General features: G+C 39.2%; 1 protein-coding gene across 4 annotated transcripts; it reads left to right on the top strand.

Annotated features, from left to right (window-relative positions):
• The first annotated feature begins 1229 nt into the window (after positions 1-1229).
• On the top strand, positions 1230-17242 carry LOC103405790 (uncharacterized). Of its 4 annotated transcripts, none has more exons than XR_011578252.1 (21): positions 1230-1644; positions 2954-3106; positions 3631-3809; positions 9953-10060; positions 10697-10867; positions 10949-11512; positions 11758-11832; positions 11982-12110; positions 12196-12270; positions 12363-12572; positions 12784-12936; positions 13025-13239; positions 13415-13532; positions 13622-13754; positions 13836-14031; positions 14109-14214; positions 14295-14435; positions 14526-14649; positions 14803-14916; positions 15619-16051; positions 16888-17242. XR_011578252.1 is itself a non-coding variant. In XM_070817415.1 (21 exons), the coding sequence occupies exons 6-21, from the start codon at positions 10709-10711 to the stop codon at positions 15990-15992; spliced, it is 2886 nt and encodes a 961-aa protein (XP_070673516.1). In that variant the 5' UTR covers positions 1334-1644; positions 2954-3106; positions 3631-3809; positions 9795-9840; positions 9953-10060; positions 10697-10708; the 3' UTR covers positions 15993-16522. The 4 variants fall into 4 exon arrangements, 2 of the variants coding, with proteins under 2 accessions (XP_028952958.1, XP_070673516.1); XR_011578251.1 differs by lacking the exon at positions 16888-17242 and adding an exon at positions 16162-16522; XM_070817415.1 differs by lacking the exon at positions 16888-17242 and adding an exon at positions 9795-9840 and having other exon boundaries at positions 1334-1644; positions 14526-14651; positions 14805-14916; positions 15619-16522.
• Positions 17243-17798: the final 556 nt, after the last annotated feature.

Below are 17798 nucleotides of genomic sequence, written 5' to 3'. Positions count from 1 at the left end.
CCTGGATGGGGCATAGCTCCTCAGCGGGGCCTAAACGGGGGCCGAGGCGAACTAAGCAGATTTAGTAAATTTATTACATATCATATAAATAAGTGCTTCTTTATAATTAAAAAAAAAACATAATTATACTGTAATACATAAATTACAAAATGAAATGACATATGTTGATTATAAAGTATAAAACATTGAAAACATGAGCCACATGCCTATAATAAGTGTTCATCCAAGTATTCAATAAGTCTCTTACAATTGATTGAAAAAATAAAATGCAAAATGAAAGTTATTGATTTTTTGTCTAAGTAAGAGTTACGACCTAAGCGAAAAATTTTAGAACAGTGTTGGTAATATGACAATTAAATATAAGTTTAATTTACCCCACTTTTTGCTTTACACATGCATAATAACTATATTTTAGTTTGCATTAAGGTGTGTGAGATGTGGGTTAAGTCACATAAAGGGTCTACAAGAATAGTTTGGCATCGAACTCGTCATTTATTGGGTTGAATTCAGGGTCTCTTACTTATAAGTAATTATAACGATAAGTCTAGTATTCTGTAACGCCATGAAATGGACATTTTACATTTCTCATTGGCCGAAAAGCTCTCCAATAATAAGACTTAAAATATTCATCTTCGCCTAAATACGTAAAAATGCATCTTTAGAAAGTGAGCTTTGTAACTCATGTTAATACAAGATTCTTTCCAAATCCATTATAAATCAATAAGAGCCCATTATCTGTATCTAGAGTCTAGACCCATAGATAATCACAAAAAATGAACATGGAGGCAAAAAATGAATATAGAAGCTCTAGGATGAGCCCATTAAATCTCACAGTTTAATATTAATTTAAGTGTAAAATTATAAAATATTATGTAAAAAAAAAATTTGAAGTAGCAGGTAATTTATCGAGAGTTTCATTTTTAGAGTTTCTTTAGCATTTCTCTAATTCCTGAAGATATTTTTCAATGGGCTCAAATAAAGGATGGTACATCATATGTTAGTGATGAGACATTTGAAAAATAAAATTTTACTTTATTTATATAATGATATGTGGTGTACTATCATGTATTCTATTCTGTGTACACTGCAAAATTTCTCTAATTTGAGAGTCAACAGTTGACCTTCTTGGCGGTGCACCAGTTTCCATGCAAAATCACACGTGGTGAACGTGCTAATGAAAAATGCAGGCAGATCTATCAACAACAATCATAGGATCGACGGTCGAAAATACAAAGAAGCGCGGATCAAAAGAAAGACGCGTCGCACCGAATATCCCACTTTCCCTCGGTCGGTCCTTCCCTTCTCTCTCCCAACTCAACGACTCGATCCGGACGTACTCCTGAAGAAAATAGGCAGGGAGAAAGACAGAGAGAGAGAGATCTGCTTTGGTTATCTGGTTCTTCAATGGCGTCGCGCTAAGGTTGCGGAGGAGATAGTGAGCTCCGATGGACGTGGAGAGGTCGTCGTTGTGCAATTGCGTCGTGAATTTTCTGCTCGAGGAGAACTACCTGCTCACGGCGTTCGAGCTGCTCCACGAGCTGCTCGACGATGGCAGAGACGACCAGGCCATTCGACTCAAGGACTTCTTCGCCGACTCCTCTAAATTCCCTCCCGATCAGATTTCTCGTTTCAACTCTCTCCGAGGTTCGTACGATCAATTCACACTCGCACGCGCACTTCTGAATCTGTTTGAATTCGGTTAATTTGAAATTCTCTTGTTTTCTGTTTGGTTGCTGAGAAAGTGTGGGGAATGTGGTGAGCTAATAGATTCGGAATTCTGGTTTTCTACTCTGTTTTCTTTGGCATTGTTAATGCCACGAATTGGCGCGCTTGTGATCGTTTACTTTGCCTAGTTTTGAAAGATCGTTTATCTCCTTAGCGGCTTCTTGTTAATGCTAACTGAATTTTTTCGCATTTGGAACCTCGTTGCCGCTGGCAATTATAGCGAAAGTTGAATTACATTTTGTTTGTTTGAGGAACAAGTTAGACTTGAAACTAGTTGCAGAACTCAAAAGTGTTTGAAATTCTTTTTGTTATGTGCCCAAATGGGCTACCTCAACCATCATGTAGAAGCATTGTGTAAAGGAATGGCGATAGGTGGGACTTCAGTTGGTTGGACGAAAACACCGGTTTATTCTAGGAATTAGCCTGAACTGAGAAAAGCAATTAGTTTAGAACATATCTATTTTATGAAACTGTTACTTTCTGCGGAGGAGTTACTTAACATATTTAGAGAATGCAACTGAAAGTGTGAGTACGTGGTGGCTGCATATCTGTGCCTGTGCTTTCGGCTGCCAGGGTGAGATCACTTCCTTGATGGCTTTGTTCTGGCTTTCTCATTCTTTAGTTGTGTTTTCTGTTAAGAGGAACTGTGTTTGCTTCTTTGGTTCCCTTTTTTCTGGTACATTTTTGCTGTTATTCATTAAAACCTTAAATTTTCAGAAATTAAGTTTGTCAAAATTAGTGCAACGAGCTTGATGGTCAGTTCAAAAAACTCAACTAAGAACATCCTCGTATGCTTTTTTTTTTTTTTTTTTTTAATTTATTTTTTTTATTTAATGAGGCTACCATTACCAGCCCAACCCATAAAAGTTTAATTTTTAATGAAAAGGGAAAAAAAATTAGTATTGTATGTTGCAGCCTGTAAGCGCAACTGCAAAGGGCATTTCTGCTGGTGGTGATTGACTGAGTGTGTGTTGGGGTGTGGTGTGGCCAAGAAAGCCTAACAAGCCAACTGAACAGAAGCCGAGCTAACAAAAAATAACTTTAATTGAACTTTTCTCAGTAAAGTGACAGAACTGATTTACAAATGGTTTATGTCTCTGCTTGATGAACTGATAATTGGAGCTTGAAAAGGAAAACTTCTTGTACCTCATTAATCTTGATACTAATATTTTCTTTTGGAACATTACTAATGCTTTATTTTTCTACTGCTTTCATTTTTGGAATGCAGTTGCAGACCCTCAATGTTTGCTAGAGGAGAAAGAAGCAGTAGAAGAAAAATTAGCAATTAGTGAATATGAGCTTCGCTTAGCCCAAGAGGACATTTCAAAACTGAAGGCCGAATTGCAGAAGAAAGCAGAATCACCTTCAAATGACTTGAGAGGTAAGTTTACCTTCTTTCCAGAATTTCAAATTCTATTCTTATGCTTGTTTTAGCTTCTAGTCTGATATATCTTTTCGAACGGTAGTCACTGTGATATTGTTTGCTGCAGAACTTTGCATTAAGTAACTTTGCATTATTACAGAGTTTGGTTATTAAATCTCTGGACGTATCTTGTCATAAAGTGCGACCATAATGCCATAGGCATGTCTATAGTGAGGTTATTAGGTAAAATAACGAGGCAAGCTTTGTTGGGTTTGTTATACTGGATATGGACATCCATGCCTGTTCCTAGATGTACTGGAATTGTTTTCTAGAAAACCTTCTAACAAATGAATGTCAATGGTGGAGACACACACCACGTTTTCCTCTTCTTGTTACTGTTCATTGCATTTATATTTTCGGGAATCAGTATTGCACCTGTATACAGTGGAAAATGCGAGATTCACTATATGTGCAATATTCTCCAATACTAATAAACCACAAACGTTTCTGTTCCATGACTTTCTACTCATATTTGTATTCAGATTCAAATGCCAATGTTTCCTTACATAATGGACCAGAATTTCAGCGGCAAAAGAGAGATGTTTCCTTTTCTGATTTGGGTCCATTGAAAGATAATGAGCGCAGAGATCTTAACTGTGCTGTAAAAGAATATTTGCTTATAGCAGGGTACCGGCTTACTGCAATGACATTTTTTGAGGAGGTATGGATGACCATGAATGCTTGTCTTTTTCTCTTCTTGCATCTATCTTCTCTTATTTCTTGTTATCTCTCTCCTTGTTTCTCCCCGGTATTTTTATATGTGAAAGGACGAGTCCTTTCTTTTCTGTGGCTCACATATTGTTTATTGGATTCAACCTCCAATAGACTATAGTAGATTAATGGTACGGGATTGTAAACAGGAGCTAGGGTAACTACACAACACATCTTAACAAAATGTACCAGTTTTTATGCATATGCAGTGTAAAATTATGTTGTAATTAGAATTCTATGTTAGTTAGAATTTCTATTTGCTAGGTGTTTGGTTGGGTTTGTGGTTTGTTGGGTTATTGATACTACTTTCTAGAGGTTATTTTATTTTACGATTTACGGCCCATCTTTAGGGAGGCTGTGATGCACTGAAATGTGAATTCATCCAGTTTGTAGGCAAGTGATGTTGGAAAGTTTAAAATTTTATATCAAAAGTGAGTATATTATATTTCTAGCAATTCTTTAGGGGAACTTCTCCATCCAAACATTAGAAGTTTTGCTTCAAACATATGTGGCAATTTCTCCACTGTAAATTGATATGGGAGTGTTGAGAGTTTTGGAGATGGCTTTTAATTTTAATTCTATAACAACAACAACAACAACAACATAGCCTTTTCCCACTAAGTGGGGTCGGCTATATGAATCCTAGAACGCCATTGCGCTCGGTTTTGTGTCATGTCCTCCGTTAGATCCAAGTACTCAAGTCTTTTCTTAGGGTCTCTTCCAAAGTTTTCCTAGGTCTTCCTCTACGCCTTCGGCCCTGAACCTCTGTCCCGTAGTCACATTTTCGAACCGGAGCGTCAATAGGCCTTCTTTGCACATGTCCAAACCACCGGAACCGATTTTCTCTCATATTTCCTTCAATTTCGACTACTCCTACTTTACCTCGGATATCCTCATTCCCAATCTTATCCTTTCTCGTGTGCCCACACATCCCACGAAGCATCCTCATCTCCGCTACACCCATTTTGTGTACGTGTTGATGCTTCACCGCCCAACATTCTGTGCCATACAACATCGCTGGCCTTATTGCAGTCCTATAAAATTTTCCCTTGAGCTTCAGTGGCCTACGACGGTCACACAACACGCCGGATGCACTCTTACACTTCATCCATCCAGCTTGTATTCTATGGTTGAGATCTCCATCTAATTCTCCGTTCTCTTGCAAGATAGATCCTAGGTAGCGAAAACGGTCGCTTTTTGTGATCTTCGCTAGATTGCTCCGGTCATTAGTGTGGATAAGTATATAAATGGATAGAGATAGAAAAGCAAACACAAGATGTACGTGGTTCACCCAGATTGGCTATGTCCACGGAATAGAGGAGTTCTCATTAATTGTGAAGGGTTTACACAAGTACATAGGTTCAAGCTCTCCTTTAGTGAGTACAAGTGAATGATTTAGTACAAATGACATTAGGAAATATTGTGGGAGAATGATCTCGTAATCACGAAACTTCTAAGTACCGGGGTGTGGTATCGTCTTGACTTGCCTTATCTGTCTCATAGGTAGATGTGGCATCTTCTCTGGAAGTACTCTTCCTCCATCCAGGGGTGGTATCTTTAACTGGTGGAGATGCACAAGGTAATGTATCAATTTCACTTGAAGCTTACTTGTAGTTTCAGGCTTGGTCAAGCGCGATACAAACCATGTAGTAGGAGTCCCCCAAGTCGCCGAGCTAGGGGATCTGCTGAAAGAGGTGACAGCAATCAGAGCTCCGGCTGATTGTTCACATTCTCCCTATCTTGCAGGCAGCATGAAGGATAAAGAGAAGAAAAATGAGAAGAGATGATATGGGATACTTTTGCTTTTGAAGAAGTAACTTTCCACAGGCTTATTCTTGAACTGGGCTGGAGGGTTTTCTGGTTTCCTCCAGAGTATAAGGCCGACTAAAGAATTTGAGGGTCAAAACAAATCCATCAAATCTAGAGTACGTTCGACCCTGCTGATATGGGATACTTTTGCTTTTGACAGAGTAGTGGATGTATCGGCACGTGTGCTGTTACGCTTGTCTCCACATGCTTCTTTGTATCCTTCTCACTTGCCCTATCTGTTCCTCAGGCAGATGCGGTATCTTCCCTGGAAGCATAAGATGTTGAAGATGAGTACTCGAGAGCAATGCCAGGTAAGTACTCAGGTAAGGGGTTCCAGGCAGTCAGTTCCTGGCTGGAAGCTTGATTCCAAGTGCTGACTGATTGCTCTCTTTCTCCTTGTCTTGCAGGTAAGAACAAGACCAAAGGAAAAGACAGGGAAAAAGCATGATATGGGATACTCTTGCTTTTAACCCTGATGATATGAGATATTCTTACTCTAATATAGCTTGTTTGCAGAGGTATTATCGGGGGGAAAGAAAGCTGAATATTTCGAAAGGCTTCGTTGGGAATGCCCTCTCAGATAAGAGGAAGGGTTGAGCATTTTTGCAGGTCTGCCTGTCCGTTGGGGATGGAGGTCGACATATATAGGAGTCTCCCTAACATCAAGTAATAATGCTATTCTTTTACCCTGCTTGGTCATAGCACGGTAGTGGGAGCTGCCAGCTTCACATGTTTTAACTATGTCAGAGCATTTTGAAAAAGTGGTCTGTGGTATCTGGAAAGTTGATGTTGCGTGTGAAGATTACAGACAAGCTTTATCCAAGGAGATCCAGCTCTTGAAGTTGGGAAAGTGGTGCCTCTTCGGTTTTCGAACAAGCAATCCTGTCGGGGATCTGGTTCTCGAGATTCGGAGAACGATGCCTCTTCGATTTTTGAGAAAGCAATCCTGCTGGGGGTCTGGCTCTCGAGATTCGGAGAGCGGTGTCTCTTCGATTTTTGAGAAAGTAATCATGTTGGGAGTCTGGCTCTCGAGATTCGGAGGGCGGTGCCTCTTCGATTTTGGAGCAAGCAATCTTGTTGGGAGTGTTTTCTCGAATGTGAGTAAAGGTTGGGCATGTTTGCTAGTCTACATTGCCACGAAGCACAGAGGTTGACACGCAGGGACTTTCCAATTATCCAGCAGTGGTACTGTTCCTTTACCCTCTCTTCGATTTTTGAGAAAGTAATCATGTTGGGAGTCTGGCTCTCGAGATTCGGAGGGCGGTGCCTCTTCGATTTTGGAGCAAGCAATCTTGTTAGGAGTGTTTTCTCGAATGTGAGTAAAGGTTGGGCATGTTTGCTATTCTACCTTGCCACGAAGCACAGAGGTTGACACACAGGGACTTTCCAATTATCCAGCAGTGGTACTGTTCCTTTACCCTCTCTTCGATTTTTGAGAAAGTAATCATGTTGGGAGTCTGGCTCTCGAGATTCGGAAGGCGGTGCCTCTTCGATTTTGGAGCAAGCAATCTTGTTGGGAGTGTTTTCTCGAATGTGAGTAAAGGTTGGGCATGTTTGCTAGTCTACCGTGCCACGAAGTACAGAGGTTGACACACCGGGACCTTCCAATTATCCAGCAGTGGTACTGTTCCTTTACCCTTGTGGGTAATAATATGGTAGCTAGACCTTCAAAATTTATGTGTCTAAACTTTGTTAGTGTTGTTTCTTTGCTATTCTTTTACCCTTCTCGGTCAGAGCGATGTAGTGGGAGCTGCAAGCTTCACGTGTCTCAACTTTGTCAGATAACTTTGGCAAAGTTATCTGTGGTACCCATGAGCTACTGTTGCGTGTGGGAAGTGGGTGATTGAACAGTACGATTCATGTGCTTTCTACTTCACCAGAAATCTTCGACAGAATGCCCATAATTTCCGCAAAGCTGAGTGTGCGTGTGACAGGTGCTGACAAGGCTGGAAAAGTATGTGCCTCTTCGATTTCTGAGATCAGCCCTCGTAGTCTCTGAGCAGCCCAGCTTTTGAGAAAGCAAGCCTCTTCGATTTCTGAGATCGGCCTTTGTGGTCTTTGAGCAGCCCAGCTTTTGAGAAAGCAAACGCCTCTTCGATTTCTGAGATCGACCCTCGTGGTCTCTGAGCAGCCCAGCTTTTGAGAAAGCAAACGCCTCTTCGATTTCTGAAGCTTCGTCGAGTGCAGATTTTTATAGGGGCTGGCATTAAGTTCCAAAGCACACTTGAATCTCCACCAGTAGAAGCTCCATTCTTGCACTTCTAAGATCTTGATTTGTCCGACCTCTTCTCTCTTCAACACCTTTGAAAATGTTTGGCCCCTCCGACCGTCGTTTTGACTTGAACCTTGTTGAAGAGGCAGCCCCGCCTTCTCCAGACAACATATGGCGCCCATCCTTCGTCTCCCCTACTGGTCTTCTTACCGTTGGGGATTCCGTGATGAAGAATGATATGACCGCTGCGGTAGTGGCCAGGAACCTTCTCACTCCCAAAGATAACAGACTACTTTCCAAACGGTCTGATGAGTTGGCTGTTAAGGATTCTCTGGCTCTCAGTGTTCAGTGTGCAGGTTCTGTGTCTAATATGGCCCAACGCCTATTTGCTCGAACCCGCCAAGTTGAATCATTGGCGGCTGAAGTGATGAGTCTCAAACAGGAGATTAGAGGGCTCAAGCATGAGAATAAACAGTTGCACCGGCTCGCACATGACTATGCTACAAACATGAAGAGGAAGCTTGACCAGATGAAGGAATCTGATGGTCAGGTTTTACTTGATCATCAGAGATTTGTGGGTTTGTTCCAAAGGCATTTATTGCCTTCGTCTTCTGGGGCTGTACCGCGTAATGAAGCTCCAAATGATCAACCTCTGATGCCTCCTCCTTCTAGGGTTCTGTCCAGTACTGAGGCTCCGAATGATCCCCCTCCGGTGCCTTCTCTTTCTGGGGCTCTACCGACTGCTGAGACTTCTCCTAAACAACCTGTGTGAAGGCTCCCTCTTGTTTGTTTATTTTGACTCATGTATATGTACATATTTGTAACTTATCAGGGCTATCAATAAATAAGTTTTCCTTCATTTCAACGTATTGTGTTAAATACACCAAAGCCTTCTTCGCTAAGTTCTTTGAATTTTCTTTTGTTGAAGCTTGTATGTTGAAGCTTTGTGAGTGGAGCATGTAGGTTGAGGTAGTGTTCCCTTAATTTCCCGAGTGAGGAAAACTTCTCGGTTGGAGACTTGGAAAATCCAAGTCACTGAGTGGGATTGGCTATATGAATCTTAGAACGCCATTGTGTTCTGTCCTGTGTCATGTCCTCCGTTAGATCCAAGTACTCTAAGTCTTTTCTTAGGGTCTCTTCCAAAGTTTTCCTAGGTCTTCCTCTACCCCTTCGGCCCTGAACCTCTGTCCCATAGTCGCATCTTCTAATCGGAGCGTCAGTAGGCCTTCTTTGCACATGTCCAAACCATCGTAACCGATTTTCTCTCATCTTTCCTTCAATTTCGGCTACTCCTACTTTACCCCGGATATCCTCATTCCTAATCTTATCCTTTCTCGTGTGCCCACACATCCAACGAAGCATCCTCATCTCCGCTACACCCATTTTGTGTACGTGTTGATGCTTCACCGCCCAACATTCTGTGCCATATAGCATCGCCGGCCTTATTGCCGTCCTATAAAATTTTCCCTTGAGCTTCAGTGGCATACGGCGGTCACACAAAAATTTATTACAATTCAACAAATTTATTACAATAGCAAGAGGGCCACCAAAAGGATGATGCAACCCTCATAAAAAAAAAAACAAGTTATTTTGTTTTTTGTTTTTATGTTGATCAAGCTTAAAACTGGTCTAGTGGGAGAAGAACCCCGTTGTGGTCATGGTTCAAACTTCCATGCCGATGAGTTGTTTAATGTTAGTTTGATTTACTTGTTATTTAAGTAATGGAAGCTTTCTAACAATGTAACAACAACAGGCTTACTTTGTTTTATCAACAAAAGAAAGAAAATGGTTTGAGGAACACAAATATTTAAAATAAAGGAAAAAAAAAGATGTTTACAAGATTGGGATTGATTCTGATCTGTTTGTTGCGGTAATAAGTAGCACTGAACAACTTTTTAGGAGCTATTGTACTAGGTTAATCCCTTGGAAGGCCCACTAGGTTTCTAAAACTTTGCATCAGGTGAATGCGGTGCTATTGTCACTTTGTTTGTGTGGCAAATCATGGTATAATATCATACCCAGTTCAAGTAATCTTCAAATATTCTAATAACCTGTCAGTGCATTCTCCCCAGGTCACAGATCAAAATCTAGATGTTTGGAAGAACTCACCTGCATGTGTACCAGATGCATTGCGCCATTATTATTATCAGTATCTTTCATCCACTACTGAGGCTGCTGAGGTAATTCCTAGGATATGTGATGTTGGCAAGTTTCTGAAGTTCTATATACAGACTTTTACCGTGCTTCCCCGACCTTGTTAGACAAGGGCTTCGAAGCTTTTCACTTGCTTCTGCTTTTGTGGATGTGGCCTGTGTCCTTTAGCATATTTGTTGTATGTTTTTCACCTCTCCCAGACCCTGCGTAAAGCGGGAGCCTTGTGCACTGGGTACGACCATTAGTTTCTGGCTATTGGTAATTCTATCTAGTAATCCATGTCTAGCACTTTGGAAGTCTGAGGTAACACCACGACCACAACTAAACTCATCTCTTTTACTTTCTGATGTGCTGAAAACATTCGTTATTTATGTTTGCTATTTTTTTTCCTCTAAAACGATGGCTATGAAGCATATCAATCTGTAGATCTGTGGGTCACGAAATTTTCCTTAAGTTTTGCTCTTAAATTATTTCTCAATATGTACCGTGCTTTTCCTTATTTTCTGCTTTTTTTGCAACAACACATGTTATGGATGAGTACTGTCTTGTTGGCTTAAGACTTGAAGTTAATAATTAATTACTGAAACTTTGCAGGTTCTACTCCAATGTAGGATTTTTTTTTTCTTTTTCTAAACTCAACATAAATACTTTGCTATATACAGGAAAAAATTTCCATGCTCCGAGAAATTGAGTTGTTATTGAAAGAAAAGGAGAGTCTATACCTTGAAAAGCTATCCTTACTTAAAAACAAAGATTTGGCTGAAGGCCAAATAAGTACACTAAGCAAATCATTGGAAGCTCTTCAGAAGGACCTTAAAGACAAAGAAAACCTTGTAAGTCCCTTTAGTACACTGCATTGAGATGTTATCTAATGAAAAATCATATGTAAGAAAATAATACACCCTTTATTTCAGGTACAAGATTTGAAGCAGTCCTTGGAACACCAGAGAAAGGAGCTCAATGATTGTAGAGCTGAAGTCACTGCATTGAAAATGCACATTGAAGCATATCGTTCTGGAACGAATATGGGAGCTGCTGATGCTGATCAAATCCAACCTCTTTCCTTGGAAAGATACAAGGAAGAAATTAAATCATTGCAGATGGAACTAGAAAGTTTAAAATCCAAAAACACAAAAGCTCATGATTTTTCAGAGACCACCAATTTTGAAAAAGAGTCTGTGCAAATGGAAGAAAAGGTCGTTGTCGTCGATGAAGATAAAAGTGTAATCCCACCAGTTGATGTAGAATCGAAAGTTGTGGAAAAGGAAGAAGATCAGTCTCTGGCTGCTCAAAGTTTTCATGATAACACAGTTGAACTGAAGGAAGTTTCACATGAGGTCTCTGTCGGTGTTTTGAGTGATAGTAGTACCTTGGTGAATGGTGATAGCGTCTCCAAACAAAATGATGAACCATCATTAGGCAGCAGCCTACATCTAATGTCAGAGAATCTTAGTCCTGAAAATGTTTCCGAGAAAAGGGCAAGTTTCTTTTACATTTCTTTTATTGCATCAATGCCTTTATAGGAGACCGGATCAGACATGTTTTTCTTCTTCCAGGGTTGGCTCTTCTTTTGATATCTACCCTGGCACATCCCTTTTTCTTTTCGTTTTGGATGGGACACCCATCTAAATTTTGAATAATAGAACATAGAATGATTTTTTAGAAGCTTTGGAACTGCCCTTCCCTTCTATTCCTTTTCTTAAGTTATGCTTATATTTTACAGGGCCTAGAGACCATTCAGATCCTTGCTGATGCTTTGCCGAAGATTGTTCCTTATGTTTTGATCAACCATCGGGAGGTTTGCTTACCTTTTCATATGTACATGTATATATATATATGTGTATAAATATATTATTATTGTTATTATCATTGTATGAATGGATCTTTAAATTGATCCTTTAATAGAACGATATATTTTTAATTTTTTTATTGGTTATGCATTCACAGGAGCTTCTTCCCCTAATCATGTGTGCGATTGAACGCCATCCAGATAGCAGCACTCGGGATTCCTTAACCCACACATTGTTTAACCTAATCAAACGCCCAGATGAGCAGCAGAGAAGAATTATAATGGATGTAGGCTAATATTCGAAGTACCACATTATTTGTAATATAGCTGCATTGTTTTGGACTTGTTTCTGAATCTTTAACTGCATTTCAGGCATGTGTTAACCTTGCTAAGAATGTAGGAGAGATGAGAACAGAAACAGAATTGCTTCCCCAGTGTTGGGAACAAGTAAGTTTGAGCCACACCTTGAGAGGATCTTGTCTAACCTTTTCGTATTTCTGATTAGTTTTTCTTATGTTTCTCCGGTTTGTTGGTTGCAGATAAATCATATGTATGAGGAACGCAGGCTGCTAGTTGCTCAATCATGTGGAGAGCTTGCAGAGTTTGTCCGGCCTGAGATTCGTGATTCTCTTATATTGTCCATTGTTCAACAACTTATAGAAGATTCTGCAACTGTTGTCCGGGAGGCTGCTGCACATAATCTTGCATTGCTGCTTCCACTCTTCCCGACCATGGACAAATATTTCAAGGTCAGCCTCACTAATATGCTTCAGAGGCTCTCATGGAGAGGAATTCTGACTTGACAGAAATGGCTACAATGTAAGCTCTAGAACAGGTTGATGCCACATGGTCTAGGGCATGGAGAATTTTCTCCTCATAATATGATGACTGACAAGAAATAAATGGATAAAGTGGTCAAGGATCTGTTTCTCCAATATTTTACTGTATTTTTATTTATAGGTCGAGGAGTTGATGTTCCAATTGGTCTGTGATCCCTCTGGAGTGGTGGTGGAAACGACGCTTAAGCAATTAGTCCCTGCAGTAAACAAGTGGGGAAACAAATTAGACCATATCTTAAGAGTTCTACTCTCTCATATATCAAGCTCTGTTCAGGTCTGTTTCTGTTTGATTATATTTTCCACTTATGACTAAGGTCTTTCTAATGATACTTTCTTTAATTTGCATCCTTGTGACATTGCAGCGCTGTCCTCCTCTTTCGGGCATTGAAGGTTCTGTGGAGTCACATTTTCGTGTTTTAGGTGAACGAGAACGCTGGAATGTTGATGTTTTACTACGAATGCTGGAGGAAATTCTTCCGTATGTGCACCAGAAAGCAATTGAGAAGTGCCCAGTTTCTTCTGATCCCGAAACAACTGGATCAATATTTTCCAAATCTTTCCTTGAATTGTATGCAGGGTAAGCTCTTTTCTCTTTTTTCCTTTTTATTTTATTTTACTTTGTTATATATTCTTTTTTCAGGCCTGTCTACTATTTTCTGACAGAACATAGCCGTTTGACTTGTGTCTTTTGGTAGTGATATTGTTAAATTGATTTACTATAACTGCTAATGAGAATTTTGTTAACCCGGTAGTGGACATGTTCAATTGCCTGCATTTGAGTGGCTACATGTCGACTGCTTTCCTGCTTTAATACAGCTCGCATGCTTGTTACCTCCAAAAGAGGACAATTTGCGAAACCAAATCACCAAGGTATCTTTCTCTGTCTTTGGTGTCTTTTTTATATTACATCATCAACAATACTTTATTAATTGTTTCTGATCTAAATGTTGGTAATGCAGTTTCTATTGGCTGTATCAGAACTCTACGGGGATTCTTATTTGACACACATAATGCTGCCTGTATTCTTGTTAGCTGTTGGGGAAGAAGTTGAATTGACATTTTTCCCATCTGCAACGCATTCTGGAATCAAAGGTAATAACTTTAAAATTACTTGAAATCCTTTCACACCAGTGTTGTGTGTTCTCTTAATTGTGGATATTATCTACATAACAGGTTTGAGGCCAAGAACGGCTGTGGCTAAGAGATTGGCTACTATGTGTGTCCTACCTCTTCTCTTGGCTGGTGTTTTGGGTGGTCCAAGCAAACATGAACAATTAGTGGAGTACCTGAGAAAGTTATTAGTTGAAGGTGTTCCAAATCAATCTACGAAGTGCAATGCTGAGATTGTTGATGCTGTTCGGTTCCTTTGGTTAGTAAAGCAATAAATACCTTTTATGACTAACTTTTTGTAACTTAATTTTGACTGAAGGGCTTTCCATAATGCAGCACATCTGAAGATCATCACGGTATGATATTTAATTTACTCTGGGAAATGGTTGTCAGCTCCAACATAGATATGAAAATAAATGCTGCCAATCTGTTGAAAGTCATTGTAAGTCTATCCATTCTTGGAGTACTAATTTCTTTATGTGTCTGATTAAGAAATAATTAATTGGTTTCCTTCGTTTATAGGTTCCATATATCGATGCGAAAGTTGCATCTACTCATATATTACCTGCCCTAGTTACTCTGGGTTCTGACCAAAACTTGAGTGTGAAGTATGCAAGCATAGATGCCTTTGGAGCAGTGGCCCAACATTTTAGAAATGACATGGTATGAGTTCTCTTCCTTCTGCAATTAAGATATTAGCTTACTTAATTGAACGGTTTTCATACATCTGGCTGACCAAAATAAAACTCCCAGATTGTTGATAAGATACGTGTTCAAATGGATGCTTTTCTTGAAGATGGATCTCATGAAGCTGCCATTGCTGTGGTTCGTGCATTGGTGGTTGCTGTACCACATACAACGGATAGACTTAAAGATTATATCCTCTACATGCTTACTCAAAATTACTAGTAGCACATTTTCAGCAACGTGTTCATAAGCACACACACCTTATTTAGTTGGTTGGGAAATTTTCTATTGGATTCATTTTTGAATAATCATTGGGTTACTTTGTTTCTTTGACATCATGTACATCTTTTGTCCAAGATTTTTCAACTGACGGCCACTCCACCTTCAAGTGACTTGATGCGCCGGCGTGAGAGAGCCAATGCATTTTGCGAAGCAATCCGTGCTCTGGATGCAACAGGTTTTCTTTTTCTTATGACCCAGATGTTCTATATATTGTTAGTTTATTAATTTCTCTTCCCTTTCTGCACCATTACACACCTTGAGCTACATTATCTTTCACTTTCCTTCGTATATATAGAACATGACGCTTGTACACTTCTTGGGAACATGTAAAAGAAATTTGGTCTGATTACCTAGATTATTTTCAGACTTAAATACGTTATGCATTTTATCAAAGAGAATCGTATGCATTTTTTAACCCTAATTTTACTCTAAACGAGGTTATGTTTCTTTAGCATGCAAACAAACATCAAATATTAAACGACTATAATGTCAATATAATACACAGATCACCAGTTCTTCTAAGTTTTTGAGCAGCCATGCTTGAAACCATATGTTTATGTAAAAACAAGATGCTTGAGTCAATATCCCTAGATCATATCAGTTTTCACTTTAATGACCTTATTTACATAGTTGGAACTTTACAATCATGTGTCGAAACTAGTTTTTGGTGGCGCCCTAACAAATCGTGCCATGCCAAACTGTAGCTTCATAGGATTCTTAACTGATTGGTAATATGTGTGCGGAGTTTTGATGACCTACTATGATGTTAAAACAATGACCTACAGTTATAGTTTATATTCGTAACCCTATGTTCCAGAATTTTCAGCTTTTGTAATGTGTTGCTGATATTGATTTCAAATATACGTAATTAATCCAGATATTTCAGCAACTAGTGTTCGGGACTTTCTTATGCCTGCGATACAGAACTTATTTAGAGACTCTGATGCGCTTGACCCTGCACACAAAGAAGCCCTTGAAATTATAATGAAGGAGAGATCTGGTGGAACTTTTGATACCATCAGTAAGGTGATGGGGGCTGGGCTTGCATCCTCCGTGAGTAGTTTCTTTGGTGAAGGTGGTCTACTGGGAAAGAAAGAAAGTCCCGAGCCACCACCAGAGCCCGTTGAGTCCCCAAAGGCCGCACCTTCACCACCTGCAGAAGACACTAGATTAAGGCGAATAATGCGGGGGAATTTCACTGACATGCTCAGAGGCAAAGCAAAGGGACCAGAGGAAACTCAGAACCAATAAAATTTGATTTGTCTCTGTAAGGGGTGGCAAGAGTTTTACTTTGTGTCTCGTTATCTCAGGTGAGGATCATCCAGTTAATACAAAAAATTTATTCATTTTTTGGTGCGCTCGTTGAGAAAAGGGTTTTCAAGAAAGGAAGAGCAATACTTCGCTGCATTTTTTGTGACAGTTTCATTACATGATCGGATGGACGGCGGATTTGGTTCGAGTCCCGTCCAAAATCCAATTTGTTGTTTCTTCCTTTTCTCTCTTTCTTCTGACGAGCAGTTAAAATTGTACGAGTTATGAACAATATATAGGTAATTTGATGGCACTGTGTTTAAATTATAGAACCAAAACTTTTTCCTACATTTTTTAGTTTAAACTTATTATAGGGTGTGACTTCAATTTTACGTACCATTCAATACTATGGGTGTTTAGCTGTTAAATTTGATTTACACAGCTGTTTCAGCTATTCATTCCTGTATTATTGACTACTACATTCTGTTATTAGGAATGGTTGTAATAATATAATAGTATACTCTCTTTGATTGTTGTTGAGTTAAAAAATTTCGTATCCCTTCAGCCACAGTATATTGTAGGCTTGGTAATTTCTTACGACCCGTTAATCATGTACGAAATGATACAAAAATAACAAGTTTCGAGTCAATCTGTTAACGAATCGAGTTGTTATCGGGTATCCGTTAAGAACTTGTTAACGAGTTGGGTCGTTAAGAACTTGTTAACGAGTGCTTAAGCATGTATAAAACATCTTTAATTTTGAGGCCTCTGTTTGCTTCTCTGTCCCCAATTTCTCTTGTAAAATCGATGCCATATCAAAGCTTAAGCATGCTTGGTTCCTGTCTCACAAGTTTGAATTCTCTCATCACTTCTGTATATTTTTTTTTGTCCACAGCCCCAATAACCAATACCTGATCTTCCCGCCTACCTACGTGCCTTCACGATTTCTGTAGTACTTGAATCTCTCGCGTATGTGATTTCGTCTTGGAGCTTGATTACTCAATTACAGATGACAAATCTTTTGCTCTCTTCATTGCATCAAGCATCTCGGATTGAGCTTGTGCTCTTACGGCGTCTGTGTCCGTTCTGCTTTCTTTGAATCGACCTATTTCCCTACGTGCCATATGGACTTCTCTCACTATTGCAGAAGACTTGACATGAAATTTGTAGACAGACTGTTGGCTTTTCTTGAGGGAAGGACTAGCTTCAAGAATCCTATCTTCTTTATACAGATTGTTGGCTTTTCTAAATCTTCTTCTGTTATCAAACTTTACTTACATTCACCTGTTTACCACTCTATTCATCATGCACCACAATTTCTGTCAAATTCTTCAAAAATCCATACAACTTTATTCTTCAAATTTGAATAAAATTTCTAAAGCAAAAACTAGAATCTAATTAAACACACTTCATCAATTGCAAGAATTTTAACTATTTATAAGTACATGCAAGGTCTTTTCTTTCTCCGACGTGGGATTCAGACTCTCAACAAAATGCAAGTAATAAAACTAACATCTTCATATATCAATATATGTATATAATATATAAAAGAGGAAGGACTGGCTTTGGTTCTGTCCTCAATCCAACTCCTGATGATTGGCTGATATTGGAACTACCGCCATCCGCCACCCATCCGTTTTATTCTTTTCTTCCCGCATTTTGAATGTTGCTTTCAAATATTCTTACCTTCACAACTTCTTTTTAATTTTATTTAAACTGAAATTAGACACACGTCGAATTTTGGAATCATTTATATTTTTTATTTTAGGAATAATATGAAGTAGAAATTCCTAAATCAGATACAAG

The sequence above is a fragment of the Malus domestica genome, chromosome 17, assembly GCF_042453785.1.
Source record: "Malus domestica chromosome 17, GDT2T_hap1".
NCBI lineage: Eukaryota > Viridiplantae > Streptophyta > Magnoliopsida > Rosales > Rosaceae > Malus > Malus domestica.
This window is presented reverse-complemented; position numbering and strand designations above follow the sequence as displayed.

Coding starts and splice junctions, on each gene's coding strand:
- LOC103405790 (XM_029097125.2), top strand. CDS start 1,446: ATGGACGTGGAGAGGTCGTCGTTGTGCAATTGCGTCGTGAATTTTCTG. Junction 13,240..13,414: donor TTCCTTGAATTGTATGCAGG/GTAAGCTCTTTT, acceptor TTAACCCGGTAG/TGGACATGTTCAATTGCCTG. Junction 13,755..13,835: donor AACGCATTCTGGAATCAAAG/GTAATAACTTTA, acceptor TCTACATAACAG/GTTTGAGGCCAAGAACGGCT.